The 19,993-nt window shown below is 41.5% G+C and overlaps 1 protein-coding gene across 9 annotated transcripts in view; it reads right to left on the bottom strand.

Moving 5' to 3' along the window:
* Positions 1 to 1,114: 1,114 nt before the first annotated feature.
* Positions 1,115 to 19,993, bottom strand: part of LOC140201598 (uncharacterized) — a 119,126-nt gene continuing 100,247 nt past the window's right edge. For 7 of the 9 annotated variants that reach the window (XM_072265962.1, XM_072265963.1, XM_072265955.1 and 4 more), the window contains 8 exons: positions 19,816 to 19,924; positions 15,691 to 15,794; positions 14,454 to 14,603; positions 10,008 to 10,112; positions 9,449 to 9,589; positions 8,221 to 8,305; positions 5,731 to 5,851; positions 1,115 to 2,090 (listed from right to left, as the gene is read on the bottom strand). In XM_072265962.1, the coding sequence (XP_072122063.1) occupies positions 1,901 to 2,090; positions 5,731 to 5,851; positions 8,221 to 8,305; positions 9,449 to 9,589; positions 10,008 to 10,112; positions 14,454 to 14,603; positions 15,691 to 15,794; positions 19,816 to 19,924 (1,005 nt within the window). In that variant the 3' untranslated portion in view covers positions 1,115 to 1,900. The remainder of the gene's footprint in view (positions 2,091 to 5,730; positions 5,852 to 8,220; positions 8,306 to 9,448; positions 9,590 to 10,007; positions 10,113 to 14,453; positions 14,604 to 15,690; positions 15,795 to 19,815; positions 19,925 to 19,993) is intronic. The other 2 variants (XM_072265959.1, XM_072265958.1) reach the window with 2 other exon arrangements.

The following is a 19,993-nucleotide window of genomic DNA, read 5'->3' as shown; positions in this document are numbered from 1 at the left end:
ATCAACTCTGCTCTCAAACGCATCTCCCCCATTTCAGGCACATCTGCTCTCACTCCATCCTCCCGCCACCCCACTAGGAATAGGGTTCCCCTGGTCCTCACCTACCACCGCACCAGCCTCCAGGTCCAACATATTATTCTCCGTAACTTCTGCCACCTCCAACGGGATCCCACCACTAAGCACATCTTTCCCTCCCTCCCCCGCTTTCTGCAGGGATCGCTCCCTATGAGACTCCCTTGTCCATTCGTCCACCCCATCCCTCCCCACTGATCTCCCTCCTGGCACTTATCCTTGTAAGCGGAACAAGTGCTACACATGCCCTTACACTTCCCCCCTTGCCACCATTCAGGGCCCCAGACAGTCCTTCCAGGTGAGGCGACACTTCACCTGTGAGTCGGCTGGGGTGACATACTGCGTCCGGTGCTCCCGATGTGGCCTTCTATATATTGGCGATCCCCGATGCAGACTGGGAGACCGCTTTGCTGAACACCTACGCTCTGTCCGCCAGAGAAAGCAGGATCTCCCAGTGGCCATACATTTTAATTCCACATCCCATTCCCATTCTGACATGTCTATCCACTGCCTCCTCTACTGTAAAGATGAAGCCACACTCAGGTTGGAGGAACAACACCTTATATTCCATCTGGGTAGCCTCCAACCTGATGGCATGAACATCGACTTCTCTAACTTCCGCTAATGCCCCACCTCCCCCTCGTACCCCATCCGTTATTTATTTTTATACACACATTCTTTCTCTCACTCTCCTTTTTCTCCCTCTGTCCCTCTGACTATACCCCTTGCCCATCCTCTGGGTTCCCCTCCCCCCCCTTGTCTTCTCTCTGGACCTCCTGTCCCATGATCCTCTCATATCCCTTTTGCCAATCACCTGTCCAGCTCTTGGCTCCATCCCTCCCCCTCCTGTCTTCTCCTATCATTTTGGATCTCCCCCTCCCCCTCCAACTTTCAAACCTCTTACTAACTCTTCCTTCAGTTAGTCCTGACGAAGGGTCTCGGCCTGAAACGTCTTCTGTACCTCTTCCTAGAGATGCTGCCTGGCCTGCTGCGTTCACCAGCAACTTTGATGTGTGTTGCTTGAATTTCCAGCATCTGCAGAATTCCTGTTGTCTAGGGCTCATGATGTAAGATTGTTCCACATAAATTGACAGGGATTTCAGGAGAAATGTATCTATTTAAAGAGTAGCCATAATGAGGATGTTGTGAAGTGACTTTTTAGAAAACCCTTCTGCTCTTCATGAGTCTCACCTGTAATTGTACTCTGTATGTTGCATGAGGTAGAAATTTCACATTTTATTGCAAATAGTTAATTCAAGTGAAGGTAATAAATTAACATTAATAGTGAGAGAGCAAAACAGTAACACCATCAAGGTGGTTTATTTTTTGGAGTTCCTTCCATGTGATCACTTGCTTCCAATTGACTCACCCAGTTAACATTGCTTATTTCCAACTCTCTTTAATATTTTTATAATAAAAGTTAAATATATGCAAAGTATTTTTAATGTGCTTAGCATTTTCTTTTGTAGTTAAGTGCCAATGACCTTGAGATTAATCTTTCATGTTAGGCTCCAGGGAATTTTCTGGCTGTTAAATCAGGAACACAACACCCAGTTGCACACATATTTCCCAATGACAGCTTTTCTTTAACTCTATTCCCATATATAAAATCCATGCAGATTAATACATTGTAGTGCACAGGTACGGCTCAGATTCTAGAGGAGTACTCAGTCTCTTGTAGTCAAAGCATATCGTAAAAGAAAATGAAACAGGATTGGATTTGTAGATAGATTGTAGTGCCTGGAAGACAACTTCTGCAATTCTGTTAGTACTTTCTTTTCTTGTTCTTACATAACTCTTTCTGATTGTCTAACAGAAGTCACTGCAGTCACATTTTATCCAAAACAAGATTTCCTTTCTTGTCTTTTATTCGGACACGACCTGTGGAATACTTTGTTTCCTGGCGCCCATTAGGATACACGGTCTTCTTGGTTCCATCAGGGTACTCCCTCCGTTTGTACTGGGGTGTGTGGATCTCCCTCTGCCCATTGTTGAATTCAATAATCTTATCTCCATTTCTAAGAAAGAACAAAACCTTCAGTAACTAATAACATGATGATTTTGCATCTTCAGAAAGATAAATTAAAAGGTTCTCTGTAAGTTCCATTTACAGTATTTCCATAATTGTTTTATCAGGTCACAAAAAGATAACATTCAGTATCTTAGTCAACTTGGTACTTGCAGACAATGTATGGTGCTTCAGCAGGGTATCAGTTGCCTCAGCAGGAAAAGGTCATGACAAATGCTCCACTAGCTCCCATTGACTCAATTGCAATCACTAACAAGTCCAACACAGCCATCAGATCTAAACACCTGCAGTCATTATACTGCGAGCTGTTAGGTACTCCGAATGAAAAAGAGAGAATGGGCATTCTGTAAACAACCCAATCAGCTGAGAAATGGGCAGCAGACAGATCCTTGCTACAAATAATCCAGTTTTCAAGTACCAAATGTTGACTAAGTTAACAGCCTGTGTTGGCCAAACAACTTCCTCTGCTTCATGAACTGGTCGATGCCACTTGTGACTTGTACAGTACATAGGCTTATAAACCAGCCAGACAAGGTCACTTATTGTAGCTATTTGCACCAATGCAGAGTCCAGGCTGGTGCTTCAGTGCATCACCATTCTCTAAACTTCTTTGAATTCATGCTATTAATATCAATATTTAAAGGTTATTAATTAATTAATCAATCAATCTACTTATTGATTGGCTGATGAAGATGGAGTGTAGAATAAGCCTTTCCAGCCCTCCGAACCTCACTGCCCAGCAATCCTTGAATTTAATCCTAGCCTAATCACGGGACAATTTACAATGACCAACAGGTATGTCTTTAGATTGTGGAACGAAACGGGAGCACCCACCCACACAGTCACAGGGAGAATGTACACACTCCTTACAGACAGTGGTGGGAATTGAACTCAGGACTCTGGTACTGTAAAGCATTTTGCTAACCTTTATGTTACCATGCTGCTCTTTATACTTAGTTGCTAATTCAAAAGTGTGCACAGGATGAGGCTACATAGTGAGCCTTCCAATTCAGACTGCTAAGCAATCCCTTTCTGTGGTGTCAGTATTGAGCTTTGCCATTTACACTCAGTAGCCACTTTATTAGGTACAGGAGCGGAACACAGTGTGGTTTCCTACTGCTTCAATGTCCTACATGTTGCACGTTCTGAGATGCTTTTCTGCACACATGGTTATTTGAGTTACTGTCACCTTCTTGTCAGCTTGAACCAGTCTGGCCGTTCTCCTCTGACCTCTCTCATTAACAAGGCATTTTTGCCCACTGAACTGCCACTCACTAGAAGTCTTTTTTCTTTGTTTTTTTACACCATTCTCTATAAACTCTAGAGACTGTTGTGTGTGAATATCCCAGGAGATCAGCAGGTTCTGACATACTCAAACCACCTTGTCTGGCAACAACAATCATTCCTCGGTCAAAGTCAGTTAGATCACATTTCTTCCCCACTCTGACGTTTGGTCTGAACAACAACTGAACCTCTTGACCATGTCTGCATGCTCTTATACATTGAGCTGCTGCCACATGATTGGCTGATTAGATGTTTGCATTAATGAGCAGGAGTACAGCAACAGCTAATAAAATTGCCGCTGAGGGTACAGAAATGTGGCAGAAAGGTCACTTGTCCTCTTATATTATCCATAAGACATAGGAGCAGAAATAGGCCATTTGGCCCATTGAGTCTGCTCCGCCATTCAACCATGGCCGATCCTTTATTTCTCCTCTCCTCCACCTCACTCACTGGCCTTCTCTCCATAACCTTTGATGCCATGGCCAATTAAGAACCTATCAATCTCTGCATTAAACACACCCAACGACCTGGCCTCCATAGCTGCCTGTGGTAACAAATCCCACAAATTGACCAACCTCAGGCTAAAGAAATTTTGCCGCACCTCTGTTTTAAATAGGTGCCCCTCTATCCTGAGGCTGTGCCCTTGTCCTAGACTCCCCCACCATGGGAAACATCCTTTCCTCATCTACTATGTCTAGGTCTTTCAACATTCAAAAGGTTTCAATAAGGTCCCCCCTCATCCTCCTAAATTCTAGTGAGTACAGACCCAGAGCCATCAAACGTTCCTCAGATAATAACCCTTTCATTCCCAGAATCATTCTTGAGAACCTCCTCTCAACCATCTCCAATGCCAGCACATCTTTTCTTATCTTGATCTCTCCCAGTTGTACTCTCTAGTTCCCCTTCAGTTGCCTCACAGCACTTCAAGTACACAGACAGGTATTTGTTAAGTGGGTCAAGATTTTCTGCCTCTAACACAAGATACAGTTCTCTACTGCCCTCTGTATGCAAAGACTTCTTCTGAATTCTCTTTAATTCTACAACCTTAAATCTATGCTCTTGATTAACAATCATTCTGTTTAGGGAAAGAGAATTTCCTATCCACTCTAAGTTTCAGATAATTTTATATACCTCAAACAAATCCCTTCTCAGCTCTTCTTTGTCCCAAAGGAAACAAACCCAGACTGGCTTTAAAATTGCCAGAAATTGACATTATCTCCAGTGCTGTCACACTCTTCCTGTTGCATGCTGAGAGAACATGTACACAGTAAGCAACCATGGCCTAATTAGCTATAACATTCTAGTACATCCTCCATGCTCTTAAATAAAAACAGGAGCTGCTCATCAGGTCAGGCAGCAACTGTAGAGAGAGAAACAGATACGATGCTCCTAGTTGAAGATCTTTCACAACATCTGATGAAAGTCTTGGCCAAATCTGTTACATAAGTGACACCAGTACTGGCTAATGTTGCAGCTACCCGGTGGTGCAGTCAAGTGCAGCCAGTTGTACTTCAAAGACATTGGTTTAATATGCAAGCTCAGACTGCAGCCATCCTAACTGTGCGTCAGATTATTCAAAGGGGTTAGCACGGTGCTACAGTAATCGAATCCCTCATCACAAGAACCATTGAAGTGCCACCCATGGAGCACAAAATTACTGCTTTCTCCTGAAAAATTTTAGCTGACACATAGAAACATAGAAAATCTACAGCACATTACAGGCCCTTCGGCCCACAATGTTGTGCCGACCGTGTAACCTACTCTAGAAGCTGCTGAGAATTTCCCTAGCACATAGCCCTCTGTTTTTCTAAGCTCCACATACCTACGTAAGAATCTCTTAAAAGACTCTATTGTATCCGCCTCTACCACCATCACTGACAGTGCATTCCATGCACCCACCACTCTCTGTGTAAAAAACTTACCCCTGACATCCCCTTTGTACCCACTTCCAAGCACCCTAAAACTATGCCCCCTCATGTTAGCCATTTCAGCCCTGGGAAAAAGTCTCTGGCTATCCACACGATCAATGCCTCTCATCATCTTATACACCTCTATCAGGTCACCTCTCATCCTCTGTTGCTCCAAGGAGAAAGTTTATTCAACCTATTCTTATAAGGCATGCTCCCCAATCCAGGCAACATCCTTGTAAATCTCCTCTGCACTGTCTCTATAATATTCACATCTTGTACAATACAGCATCTAGTGTAACATCTCAAGTGTGAACATGTACCAGATGCTAGTTTGTGAGCAAAGGGCACCCAGTATAGGCAAACATCAAAAGGCAATGCCAAGTTCATGTATAAATATTTTTCTTTCCATTGGAAAACAGAGAGAAACACACTTACTTTTGCAAATTCACAACTGTACCATCTGGGAATATACTCTTTTCATGACCATCAGGAAAAAGGTGTTTGATAGTTTGATCTGGAAATATTATTTCCTTCTTACCATCAGGATAATGTTTTTCTAAAAGATAAGAAAATGTTACAAAGATTAAGGGCCAAATTGTAGTTTGAAAACATGGAATAAATTTCCTTTTTTTGCACTACTTACTTTATATGCAATGGGTTCCAATTGATTGGACCATTAGTTAATTGGAGCAGCCATTTATCTGATTCAATGCTTAAAGAACAAAAACTAATCAAGAAAATAACCAGAATATAATTCATTTATTTGGGACACTACGCCAATTAACTGGGGCAGGAGACTGCTATTGAACAGTTTCTAATTAGCAGGAGTCACATGCACTTTTGTCGCCAATAGACACTACTCTGTGCTTAGAGTGAACAGTTTTTAAATAGAATCAGTTGCATGAGTTTGTGCTCAAAAAGCAATGTTTTTTGTCTTGATAGTTAGTGAAAACTAATCAGTAAGACAATTCAGAACTCTCTTGCTTACTGTGGTTTAAGCACTTAGGCTTGGAGATGCCAGAAACGGCTGGGAGTGAAAATGAAACAATTTCACTACCTCAACAACCTAGGAACTATGAAAAATTTGAAGGTATCAACAACCATCTTGAATGGCACAATGAAAATGAAGATTTCGTGGATGCATTTGTTGATAGCATTGTATGAAGGTTGTCAATTATCTGCACCAGGAGTCTATGCAGATTCTGTTCATGGACAGTCAATCAAAAGAACACGGCAGCAACACTGGATGGATTCCTTCATCGATAACAATTTGGGACCAATACACAGTTTTATAGTACTTTAGTAGTATTGATAGTGTTCTAGTTTGTTCTGTTTTCATTCAAGTGCTTAATTTGTTACTCAGTTAAATGGTAGTTTGTCTTTATTATACCTTTTTAACTATTTTCATGAAACTTCAACTAATTGGGCCAAAATGTCCTGGCCCTGATATGTCCCAATTAACTGGAATTCACTGTATGTGTATATATATCTTATTGTATCGAATTGTATATTTTGTATATTGTACTGCACTGCTGCCGCAAAACAACAAATTTCCCAACATATGTCAGTGATGATAAACCTGATTCTGAAGTTACAGAAATTATTTACCCATCATACGGAAAAGCATAATCAAAAAGAAAATTAGCCCTTTTTAATCTGTAAGGCTGGGAAATAGTAACTCTTGCATGCTGGCAACCTAACCCCAAGATATGCACGTTAACAGGTGCGTGAGTACATATAACTCCCAATAATACCCCACACTGATTCTGCAAGCTGTGTCAAGGTCAGTACTAGAGCAGTCTATCTCTTCTTCTTTGGCAATCCCTCAGGATTAAGGATGATTTGCTTCTTCTTTGGCTTTGTGGGCAATGTGGGAATCGCCGACTCTTCCACAAAGAGGCAGAAGACCATTTGGGGTAGGGGAGATTGGAATTGGGCCAGTAATTTCTGAGGGGGTCCACTCCTTCTACCACAGACTTCTACAATGGACTTAAGGTTCTCAATCCTTCTCCATTTTGAGCTAGAGATTCCAAAGAGTCGGGGGGTGCCCATTAGGCGCATTAGCCACTGATATTCAATTTGTTATTGTGCTATCAATCCTCCCACTGCCAGGGAGTGCCTCTGATTTAACAGGTTGGAAGTAGGAAGTAGCTTTTAAGTGATTATCAGGCTGGAATTAAAATATCATTTTAGCCAAATCAAGAGATTCAATCACAGTTATTCAGTCCCAGGTCAATTCGGAGACTGGAAATAATTCCAGTTTGACAATTGCAATTCTGTATTGGGAGGTGATGTACTTGGGGTTGGGTGTTGAACTGTGCCAGTCTGTTTAACCAGATAGATGTAAATGCACATCCAATCAAAATATTTACCTCTGTGAAAGTTCACTATGATCAATCTAAAAAAGAAAAGTGACCACAGATAAAAATAAACCACTGCTATGAAATGTCTATTTAAATGGAATTTCTTACTTATTATCCAACATCTTAACGGCCAACTGTAAGAATTTTCAGAATGAATACTTTTTTTAATATTCAATTGAATTGAAATGGGTGAAAGTTAACCCACTTATAAGGTCAGACCAAGTTTTTGGCATTCACTATCATAATCATGTTTTAGGTGTACCTCTGACAAGTGGAAAAAACATGCTGATGTAGAAGCAAAAATGTGTGTACTGATAAATTTTAATAAGATGGGGATGATTAAAATGTATTTTGATGTGTAATATAAAAATTATTATCACATATAAAGCTTAAATAGTAACCCATTAAGAAAATGTACAAAAATAGAATAAAACCTCAGATTGCAGAACCCAACTTCCCATTTCTTTATTTGCAACACGCACCTGGCTTCAAGTGGATTTATAACCCTATGCCTTCCTGTTGCAATATTAAATCACAAAAATTCACTGCAGATTCCACCCACCTATCTGGTTATTGGAGAACTGTAGCATCTCTATTCCACTTGGGAATGTGGTGTGAGTTGTCTTTGCATCAGCGTAGTAATATATCTGCAAGAGTTCAGAACATGCTAATTGCTTTAGACAGTCACTTCTTTCCAAATAGTGTCCATCTCTAAAAGAAACAGCCTTTATAATGTCTGGCATATCCATTCTCTGGTCCTTTGCAGACATGGATGAAATTGACACAGTTTCTCAGTATACTGGCACACACACATACACACAGATAGCATACTCATCTACTGTACCTAACCCTGACCTCATATTGTTTTGGATAAAGTTTCAAGAGCAACCAATATAGAACGTGCATATAACTCAATTAACCATTTAGTTAGGAATGCAGTTCTCAAAAGCCAGACAGAATTGATCAAGTTTGTCTTACATGATTATACAGATTTGTGCAAGAGTCTTTTGCAATTTTCTCACTTGCATAGGCTTTCCTTTGAGCAAAGGAGGCTGAGACATGCCGATGATAGAGGTATATAAAATTATGAGCAATGTAGATAGAGGTAGGGTGCATAAAACTGGAAAGCGTAGGTTTAAGTTGAGAGGGAGTAGGTTTAAAGAGGATCTGACAGGTTCATTTTTCACATAAAGGGTATTTGGTATCTGGAATAATCTGCCACAGGAAGTAGTTGAGGCAGGAACAGTATTTGAGAGGCAGGGAGACAGATTCCAGAATGAACAATACATGGAGGGATATGGGGTTAAAGTAGGAAAGAAGGGCTAGCACAGCATTAGCATGGCAATTGGCAAAGACGGTGGGCTGGGTGGCTTGATTCTATGCTGTACAACTCTTTGACTTTATGATTATATGACTCCAATGCCATCAAAGGAAGAGTAGACAAGTTTTGGCCCCACCAGTTACCTGCCTTATGCATTAATACGTAGCTGACCAGGATACATCTACAACTGCACCTCAAAAGATTCAGATGCACAGAGGTTGAGAGGGTGGTGAGCCCCTCAGCTGGTGTCACTGCAGATCCATTGTCCAGCAGGTGACGCGTCCACCAGGAGCACTAATCCTTTGGAAGGTCAGTATCTGTCTACATGGCCTGTTCTGCTACCAACAACTCTCCCTTCCCTTCTTTCCTATATTTCAATGTCCCAAATAGTTGCCTTATAAAAATGTAATTAGCTTGTAGTGCTTTCAGAAGACAGTAATGACTCTTAGTATTCAGCATTTGCACATACCACTGTTTGGTCTGGCATGAACTGCTTCACGTCCCCATTGAAGAATGTTATGGTGACAGATTGCCCATCTGCACTGACCTCCTTCCTTGTGCCATTCCGAAAGATAATAATTCGATTTCCATTAGTCAGGATCTGTTCCATCTGAGAGTGAAACAAGAACCATTGTATGACTATAATATACAAATATGGACACCTTTCAGTTTCCTTCATCATGGACAAAAATAATCTAAAGTAAATGCTAAATACAATTTGTAAATGTACTCTAGTAATTAAGTATTGTCTGAAAACAATTAAAATGAGCTCAATATTAATGATATAAAAACAATCATACAAAGTGCTATTTGAACTTTTAAAAAATATGTTCAATAAATATTAGTCATAGTCATGGAGTACTACAGCAGAGGACAGGCCCTTCAGTCCATCTAGTGACTCATGAACTGTTATTCTGCCTCGCCCTTTTGGAGGAAGTACCTAATAGAGTGTCCACTGAGTGTAAATCATTAAAGGATGAAATGTTACCTTGTGAATGTTACATTACTGTATTTTATTGTTATATTACCTTGCCATCTGGATATTGGATTTCTTCTCTAACATCATCTTGTGTAATATTACTCTTAAAACAGGCACTTTCTCTTCTAGATAAAACAGAACTTGGCCGTGATACCTAAAGGATTAAAACAAATCGTTTATAGCCAGCTAAAGAAAAAAGACCTCTGGGCCATAAGAGGTTACATCTTATAAAAAAAATTCTGACTTCTCATTCATCTCAGAGTGAAAGTGGATAATTACACATCATACTCCCTTGACCATTCTGTGCCTCCTCTTAGCTTTCTTTCTCATTAATAAACCTGGTTCAATTACACCCAATCCATTTAAATTAAATCATCGACACAAGAGATTCTGCAGTTGCTGGAAATCCAGAGCAAAACATACAGTGTACTGGAGGAACTCAGCAGGTCAAGCAGCATCTACAGAGGGGAATAAACAGTTGATGTTTCAGTACTGTGATGAAGGGTCTCAGCCTCAAACACTGACTGCTTATTCCTCCAGAATGCTGTGTGTATAAATTAAGTCATTGATATTGATTGGACATAGCAGAGAAAAAACAGTAGATTCTTGTGGCACTCCTCTTATTACAGCATGCCTGCGATATCGTGTTCAAGTCTAAATGTGTGGTACACAATATGTATTGTAGAATGACACGTCTGTTGTGTATGCACTATTTATGACAGCGCCTGTAGCATTATAGTGTTGTGCACTTAACTATATATCACATATGCACTTCATGTCAACTTGCACATCTATAGAATTTTATTTTATTATTAACATTATTCTATTATTATTTGATGTGCTGTATGTAGTATACAGTATGTACTGTGTTTCACACCTTGGCCCCAGAGGAACAATGTTTTGTTTAGCTGTTTACATGTGGATGGCTGAATAAAAATACACTTGAACTTGTTTTCTATCTATTAACCAGTTCCCAATCTATCCTGTTACAAAACCCTTAATCTATAAACTCTAATTTGTAAACTGTGCTTACCTTTCCATAAAGTAGCATTGGGTTTGCCCATTTGTATGACAATTTTCTAAAACCTCTATGAGACGAGCACCAGTAGTTGATCCATGCATGAGGAGCTGATGGAAGCTCTGTGTAAATGGGAGTTGGAGTGCTCCACCTCATAAACTACCCACCTGTTGTCACCTGAAAACTCACAGAATCAGAGTGGAAGCAAATCATCCCACTCCTGAGGGACTGCGACAACTAGTACAAATGCTACTACTCAGCTCCAGAGAGCTCAGTCCAGTCCTGACCTCAGGCACTGTTGATGTGGAGTTTGCATTTCACCCTGCAATTGCACGGGATTCCAGGTGCTCTGGTTTTCTTTCACATCTCAGATCAAAGTTCAGGTTCATATTAGGCAATCATTTAAAATAATATGCGTACGTGTCAAAGATTGCTCAAAACCTCACTTTTATGTAAAGGTCCTCCTCTGCATAGGAATGCCAATCTACAGCTCTTAGATACAAATGAGTGTTTAAGAGACAGAAGGATGGAAATGCTGGCATCTTCTGCCATGTGGGAATTCAGTTCACGGTCACATTTCTGACTTGGCAACTGCCCAGGTTATGCACAATTCTCAAAGACAGAACCCTGCCATAACTTGGAGAGAACCTGCATAAATTTTTAGTTTGGATTAGATTAGATTAGCTTTGTTTGTCACATGTACATTGAAACTTTAAAACATACTGTACAGTGAAATGTGGCGTTTTCTTCAACGACCAACACAGTCCAAAAATATGCTGAATGTCTACAACTGTGGCCATGTTTCTGGAACCAACACAGCACGCCTACAATTCATTAACCCTAACCCACATAGTTTCAGAATGTGGGAGGAAACCAGAGCATCTGGAGGAAACCTGAGGGATAACATACAAGCTCCTTACGGACAGCAGCGGGAACTGAAAATTGAGAAGTGGAATGTTCTTTGAAGGCATTTTCCACCAAAAACTGACAAATTGAAAAACCCAGAAAGAACTGATGCTGGAGGAGCTTTTACTCTGGCAAATGTGATGTTGTGGGTGGGGGGAGGTTAGAGGAGGGGAAGATGCCTGTAGACTTGCAGCAGCCGACATTGCCATCCTTTTGTCTCTCAAATACTCATGTAAGAGCTGTACACAGACATCCCTATGGAGGGGAGGACCTCTACACTGAAGTGGGGAAAGTTAGGAAACTAGCATTCATAGATGTTGGGGTGATGCTGAGAAACCAGCATTGTTGGAAGCAAGTAAGTAGGGGTGTAGAAATTAGGAAACCAAGAGAGTTTAGAGGGAAGGTGGGGAGACAGATTCATGGATGAGTTTGGGGTTATTTTAGTGAAATGCTGGGGGCAGAGAAGGAGGAGGGTTCTCAAGAGTGGCATTCACTGCTGGTTCATCCCGTAGCCCCAGGACTGCTTACCATCAGAGGGCCACAATGTACTGGCAGATGCCCCAGTCCAGTACTGTGTTGGGAAGCCCACGTGATCCAGGGAGTCTCAGCAATGGTCTTTACAAATACAGTGCTCCAAGGTGCATTATAATACTCCAAAACAGGACGATATGCAGGATATGATAATATTCCATGGATCTCTAACATAGAAATTGAGTCAGGAGATCATAAGACCACAAGGCAGGAGCAGAATTAGGCCATTCAGCCCATCAAGTCTGTTCTGCCATTTCATCATGGTTAATGCATTGTTCCTCTCAACCCCATTCTCCTGCCTCCTCCCCATAACTTTTGACACCCTCACTAATCAAGAATATATCAACCTCCACTTTAAATACCCAATCAGTTGGCCTCCACAGCTGTCTGTAGCAATAAATTTGGCAGATTCACCACCTTCTGGATAAAAATATTCCTTCACTTCCCTGTTTTAAAGGGATGTCCTTCTATTCTAGTAAGGAGCACATGGGGGCCTCAGAAACCCCTGGCTGAATTTCCAGTGAAACGACCTGGACATGGCTATAATTTTACTTTAGTATTTACCCGAGGGCAAATAACTTGCAGGAAATAGGAGAAAAAAATGGGACTAACAAGATAGTTTGACTAGAAACCAGCATAGCATTGATGGATTTAATCACCTCCTTCTATGTTGAAACAATACCATGATGCTAAGTAATGGTTCATCGTAACACAACGTGGACTTTTGAGTCAATGTTTATTCAATAGTTCTGTTATGCTTATCAGCATCAAATAATCACCTGATTGAATTTTTTGAGGATGTGACTGAACACATTGATGAAGGAAGAGCAGTAGATGTAGTGTATATGGATTTCAGCAAGGCATTTGACAAGATACCCCATGCCAGGCTTATTGAGAAAGTAAGGAGGCATGGGATCCAAGGGGACATTGCTTTGTTAATCCAGAACAGGCTTGCCCACAGAAGGCAAAGAGTGGTTGTAGACGGGTCATATTCTGCATGGAGGCCGGTGACCAGTGGTGAGCTTCAGGGATCTGTTCTGGGACACCTACTCTTTGTGATTTTTATAAATGATCTGGATGAGGAAGTGGAGGGATGGGTTAGTAAATTTGCTGATGACACGAAGGCTGGAGGTGCTGTGGATCGTATGGAGGGCTGTCAGAGGTTACAGCGGGACATTGATAGGATGCAAAACTGGACTGAGAAGTGGCAGTTGGAGTTCAACCCAGATAAGTGTGAGGTGGTGCATTTTGGTAGGACAAATATAATGACAAAATATAGTATTAATGGTAAGACTCTTGGCAGTGTGGAGGATCAGAGGGATCTTGGGGTCTGAGTCCATAGGACACTCAAGGCTGCTGCGTAGGTTGACTCTGTGGTTAAAAAAGCATCAATCAATCCTTCATCAACCATGGGATTGAGTTTCAGAGCCGAGAGGTAATGTTGCAGCTACATAGGACCCTGGTCAGACCCTACTTGGAGTACTGTGCTCAGTTCTGGACGCCTCACTATAGGAAGGATGTGGAAACCATAGAAAGGGTGCAGAGGAGATTTACAAGGATGTTGCCTGGATTAGGGAGCATGCCTTATGAGAATAGATTGAGTGAACTCGGCCTTTTTTCCTTGGAGCGACAGGGGATGAGAGGTGACCTGATAGAGGTGTATAAGATGATGAGAGGCATTGATCATGTGGATAGTCAGAGGCTTTTTCCCAGGGCTGAAATGGTTAGCACAAGAGAGCACTGTTTTAAGGTGCTCGGAAGTAGGTACAGAGGAGGTATTAGAGGTAAGTTTTTACGCGGAGAGTGGTGAGTGTGTGGAATGGGCTGCCAGTGACGGTGGTGGAGGCAGATATGATAGGGTCTTTTAAGCAACTCCGGGACAGGTATATGGAGCTCAGAAAAATAGAGGGCTATGGGTAACCCTAGGTAATTTCTCAGGTAAGGACATGTTTGGCACAGCTTTGTGGGCTGAAGGGTCTGTATTGTGCTGTAGGCTTTCTATGTTTCTATGTTTCTAAATATCAACATCAAAGTACGAACCTTCTGTTCAATGTCAAAGCCTATTTGTTTACCATCCAGAGGAGTCTTCCTACCACTTGGGGTTGTACTACGACTTCTGCGGCCTGAAGGAGGCCTTTCTTGCAGTCTGGATGGTGTTTCAACTGTACTCTTGATTAAAGCCTTTGTTCCCTGCAATAGTGTTAACAATTTCAAGTTAATTAATCAGACAATTCCCACTAAAAGCCCCATTAAGACAGCAATGCTCTGTTGTGAAAATTTATATGTTGATTAATTTCAATGTCCTGTGGTTATTAGACAAACAATACCACAAATGATTCTGAAAACGTTTTTGATTACCAGCATAATCTTAAAAAGTTACCAGATGAGATATCAGTCTGGCACAGAAGGAACTTAATGCTGAATTGAAATGTTATGTCTTCTATTTCAATGATAACAAAATGATGAGAATTTGGGAGGATGTTGATTCCAACAAGACATTTTGGTGTTGGAACAATATGCTGCAGAATGTGCATCTATAAAAATTACTGCCACAACTCCGGGTTAATATATGTATAGTAATATTATATACGTTTGTATATAACATACATATATAGAATTATTGGCCACTTTATTAGACTAATCATATGGCAGCAACTCAATGCATAAAAGCATGTAGACATGCTCAAGATATTCATTGCTCCTCAGGGCAAACACCAGAATGGGGAAGAAATGTGATCTAAGTGAATCTGACTGTGGAATGCTTATTGGGGCCAGAAGAGATGGTTTAAGCATCTCAGAAACTGTTGATCTCCTGGGATCTTCATGCACAACAGTCTCCAAAGTTTACAGAGAATGGTGTGAAGAACAACAAAACATCCAGTGAGGGGCAGTTCTGAGGGCGAAAACGCCTTGTTTTCAAACAAGGCCAGAGGAGAATGGCTGGACTGGTTCAAGCTGACAGTTACTCAAATAACCATGGGTTACAACAATAGTGTGCAGAAAAGCATCCCTGAATGAGCAACATGTCGAACCTTGAAGCAGGTAAGCTACAGCAGCAGAAGACCGTTAATGGTCTTCTCAGTGGCCACTTTATTAGGTACAGGAAGTGTATTATACACACGTACCTCAGGCATCGACTGATAAACTTGTTCTTGATTTCATATTTCAGTACATGCTTCACAAGCACAATGTTTTAATAACCAATTTATTTTGTTTTGTATGCTCCCGCACCTATTGACGACCAGCGGAGCTTTAGGGATCGGTTTATTTCAATTACCTGTTGTTTAGTAGTATAACTTTGGGATCTAGGCATGTGTTCTGTTGTTTGCAAATGTTTACACAGATTATCCTCCGAACTACCTGAATTGGAAGAGGGAACGCCTAAAAATGAGAAAAAGGCATTAACAGTATACAAATAATGCACTAAGAAATTCAGGTTCTTAAAGCTGAGTATCAAAAGGAACACAACAACTTAAGCTGTCAATGATAAACCGAAATCTTTGACCCTTTTGTGCTTTGCATGAAGTGTCCTAGGACCAACCATTTTTAGCTGCTTCATCAATGATCTTCCTTCCTTACAAGGTCAGAAGTGGGGATGTTCGCAGATGACTGCACAATGTTCTGCACCATTCATGACTCCTCAGATAGTGAAGCAGTTCATACCCAAATGCAGCAGGACCTGGACAATATCCAGGCTTGGGCTGACAAGTGGTAAGTAACATTTCAGCCGCAATAGTGCCAGGCAATGACTATCTCCAACAAGAAAGGCTCTAACTATCATCCCTTGACATTCAGTGGCATCACCATCTCTGAATCCCCTACTATCAACTTCCTGGGGGTTACCATTGACAGGAAGCTGAACTGGTCGGGCTATATAAACACCGAGGCAGGTCAAAGGCTAGGAATCCTGTAGTATGTAACTCACCTCCTGATTCCCCAAAGCCTGTTCACCATCTACAAGGCTCGGGTCAGGAGTGTAATGGAAAACTCACCACTTGCCTGGATGAGTGCAGCTCCATCAATACTCAAGAAGTTTGACACCATCCAGTACAAGGCAGCCCACTTGATTGGTAGCCCTTCCATGAGCATCCAATCCCTCCACCATTGACGAACATTTGCAGCAGTGTGTAATATCTACAAGATGCACTGCAACAACACACCAAAGTTCTTCAGGCAGCACCTTCCAGACCAATGACCACTATCATCTAGAAGGACGAGAACAACAGATATCTGGAAGACCACTTGGAAATCCCCCTGCAAGTCACTCACCATCCTGACTTGGAAACTGGGTCATTGTCACTGGGTCAAAATCATGGAATTCCCCCACCCCCTAACAGCACTGTGCATGTATCTATGCCTCAGGGTCTGCAGGAGTTCAAGAAGGCGGCTTATCACCACTTTCTCAGGGGCAACTAGGGATGGGCAATAAATGCTGGCTGAGCTGGCGATGCCCATATCCCACAAACGAATAAATGTTAAAAAAAATGCTTTTTGCATCAATGTGTGTGTGGGGTTAATTCCTTCACCCCTGGGCTTGGATGGGTAATGTGCTCTTCCTTTTCTTGCATAGGCTGACTTGGAGCAACAATTACACATTCAAGGTAATATCAGTTGATCAGTTTAATGTTCTTGAGGACAGAGACTGATAGATCACTGATCAATCTATATACAGTGATTGAAGGAAGAATTTACATACTACAGTGAACCTAATCAGTGGACGACTTCTAACTCCATCTGTAGTTAGGCCTCAGCTAAGTCCACTTTGCTGGAGTGTTTCCCTCTGGAAAGGTTTTATTTTCTAGATTTTGCCTGACCTGCTGAGTTCCTCTAGTTCTTTATGTGTGTGTAGCAAATATATTCTCTATCCTGGGCAGATAGCATTCATCTACTTTCAGTACCGGGTTGATAGTGACCTTAAAATCACCATAGATCCTAACAGACTACTTGGCTACTAGGACCACTGGCATTGCCCATGGGCTGCACTCAACCTTGGAAAGAATTCTTTCAGCCTCCACATAATCTCGCTCACTGGCTACTTTATCATGGATGGTATAAGGAGCTGGACAGGCTTTGTAAAACTTGGTTGTGGCATTTTCATTTAACACTATTTTACCTTTGATATGTTTGAGTTTATCAATGTCATCCTTGAACGCTACTTTGGAATAAACCAGTACCTTCCTTAATTCATTTTCAGTTGACCTTGTCACAGGGAATATATGGATCTCCATTCAAGTTGTAGTTGTCTCACCCAATCATGTCCCCAAAATGCTGGCCCTCCTGCTTTTACCATATACACACCCAATGTGGCTTGTTGGTTGTTGTACGTATTTCACTATTACGGATGTCATTCCCACAGGAATAATCCTTTCTCCAGCATAAGTTCTTAGTTGGGTGTCTAAAGGCTTCAGTTTAGCATCTTTTAAAAATCATTCAAACTCATGGAATGGCTGAAACAGCCAATCCAGTGTCCATTTTTTTTAAAGTAATTTTCTGTTCACTTCCAGTGTAATTCATATTGCCTGTATATTGTTCATTTTCACACTGTAAATCTCAAGGCTATTCAGTATTCCTACTGAATGAGTGCATTCCTTCACAGGGCTTATTACTTGCATAGAAGAGGTGGTGCTTGGCTTTACTGGAGCATGCCTGGTGGCATGGTGTGAAGACAATAACCTATCCCTCAATGTCAGCAAGACGAAGGAATTGGTTGTTGACTTCAGAAGGAGTAGCGAACCGCACGACCCAATTTACATCGGTGGTGCCCAAGTGGAACAGGTCAAAAGCTTTAAGTTCCTCGGGGTCAATATCACAAATGACCTGACTTGGTCCAACCAAGCAGAGTCCACTGCCAAGAAGGCCCACCAGCACCTTTACTTCCTGAGAAAACTAAAGAAATTTGGCCTGTCCCCTAAAACCCTCACTAATTTTTATAGATGCACCATAGAAAGCATTCTTCTAGGTTGTATCATAACCTGGTATGGAAGTTGTCCTGTCCAAAACCAGAAGAAGCTGCAGAAGATCGTGAACACAGTGCAGCACATCACATAAACCAATTTTCCATCCTTGGACTCACTTTACACCGCACGCTGTCTGAGCAGTGCTGCCAGGATAATCAAGGACACGACCCCCCCAAGCCAACACACTTTTCGTCCCTCTTCCCTCCGGGAGAAGGCTCAGGAGCTTGAAGACTCATACGGCCAGATTTGGGAACAGCTTCTTTCCAACTGTGATAAGACTGCTGAACGGATCCTGACCTGGATCTGGGCTGTACCCTCCAAATATCCGGACCTGCCTCTCGGTTTTTTTGCACTACCTTATTTTCCATTTTTCTATTTTCTATTTATGATTTATAATTTGAATTTTTAATATTTACTATCAATTTGTAATCCAGGGAGCGGGAAGTGCAGAATCAAATATCGGTGTGATGATTGTACATTCTAGTATCAATTGTTTAGCGACAATAAAGTATAAAGTATAAAGTATCTGTCATTGAGATTGTACAGCTGAAAACCCCATGTGAAATTCTCCTTTTTCACATTCCACTTATTTCTCACCCTAACCTCTTCTAATTTGCCATCTACATTAATCCCATGATACCCATGAACAGCTCCACATCCTTCTACGCCTTGACCACCTAAGTACCTGTCTAAGTGTCTCTCAACGGAATGATTGCATCTGATTCCACTACCTTTTCTAGCAAGGCATTCCAGATGTCAACCACTCTCTGAAAAATCACATGCCCTCAAAACTTCTTTAAAACCCCTAGCTCTCACCTTAAACCCATGCCCTCTAATTTTTGGAATCACACTTCTGAAAAGAGTCAATCATCCCAACTCCATATCACTGGACAACAAGCTTCAGCTATTCCATATTGACCCTCTTTTCATTATGAAGTCAGAAGCAGGAAGTTCAAAATGATTACTGAATGTTTAATTCAATTTACGATTCGTTAGGAAACGAAGCTCTCACACCTGCATGCACTCAGAGCTGAGATCCCCTATGGCAGATGACGCACCTACTCTCATCTCCAGATCCTGTCCACAAAGCACAGGTCAAGAACGTGATGGGATACTCTGACTTGAACAGTTTGAACACTCAACAATGCCGGACGAAGCCTCCTGCTTATTCAGTTAACCCTTCCACCACCCTGAACCCTCATTCCTTCCACTACTGGCAGGGCGCACCTCCTACTCATGAGCACCATGACTCACTTAGACTGCACTGCTCTGCTATAGTGTGAAGAAAAAAGAGGCACATTAGCCCACTTGATCTGCTCAACCATTCAATGAAAACATGTCTGATCCAAAGCAGGTCCCTGGGCAATATTCTTAAAGCCAAATTAATATCAAAATAAAATGAAGGGTTCATCAAATTAAAATCAAAATGAAATCAAAAATCTTACCCCTTGCAAGTCCAGCAGTATTTCTTTGGAACACACTTTGATTCAAGCGTGGCGTAGATAACTTTCCCTCTTGTGCCTTTTGGTGATTTGATATGGGTTGTTGAATACTCTAAAACAGATCAGTCTAATGTGATTTAAAGTGCAAGGGTGTCATGCAATAAAGACATTCTACATTGGA

Source organism: Mobula birostris, chromosome 8 (assembly GCF_030028105.1).
Source record: "Mobula birostris isolate sMobBir1 chromosome 8, sMobBir1.hap1, whole genome shotgun sequence".
Lineage (NCBI taxonomy): Eukaryota > Metazoa > Chordata > Chondrichthyes > Myliobatiformes > Myliobatidae > Mobula > Mobula birostris.
Note: the sequence above shows the minus strand (reverse complement) of the source record. Positions and strands in the feature narration are given on the sequence as shown.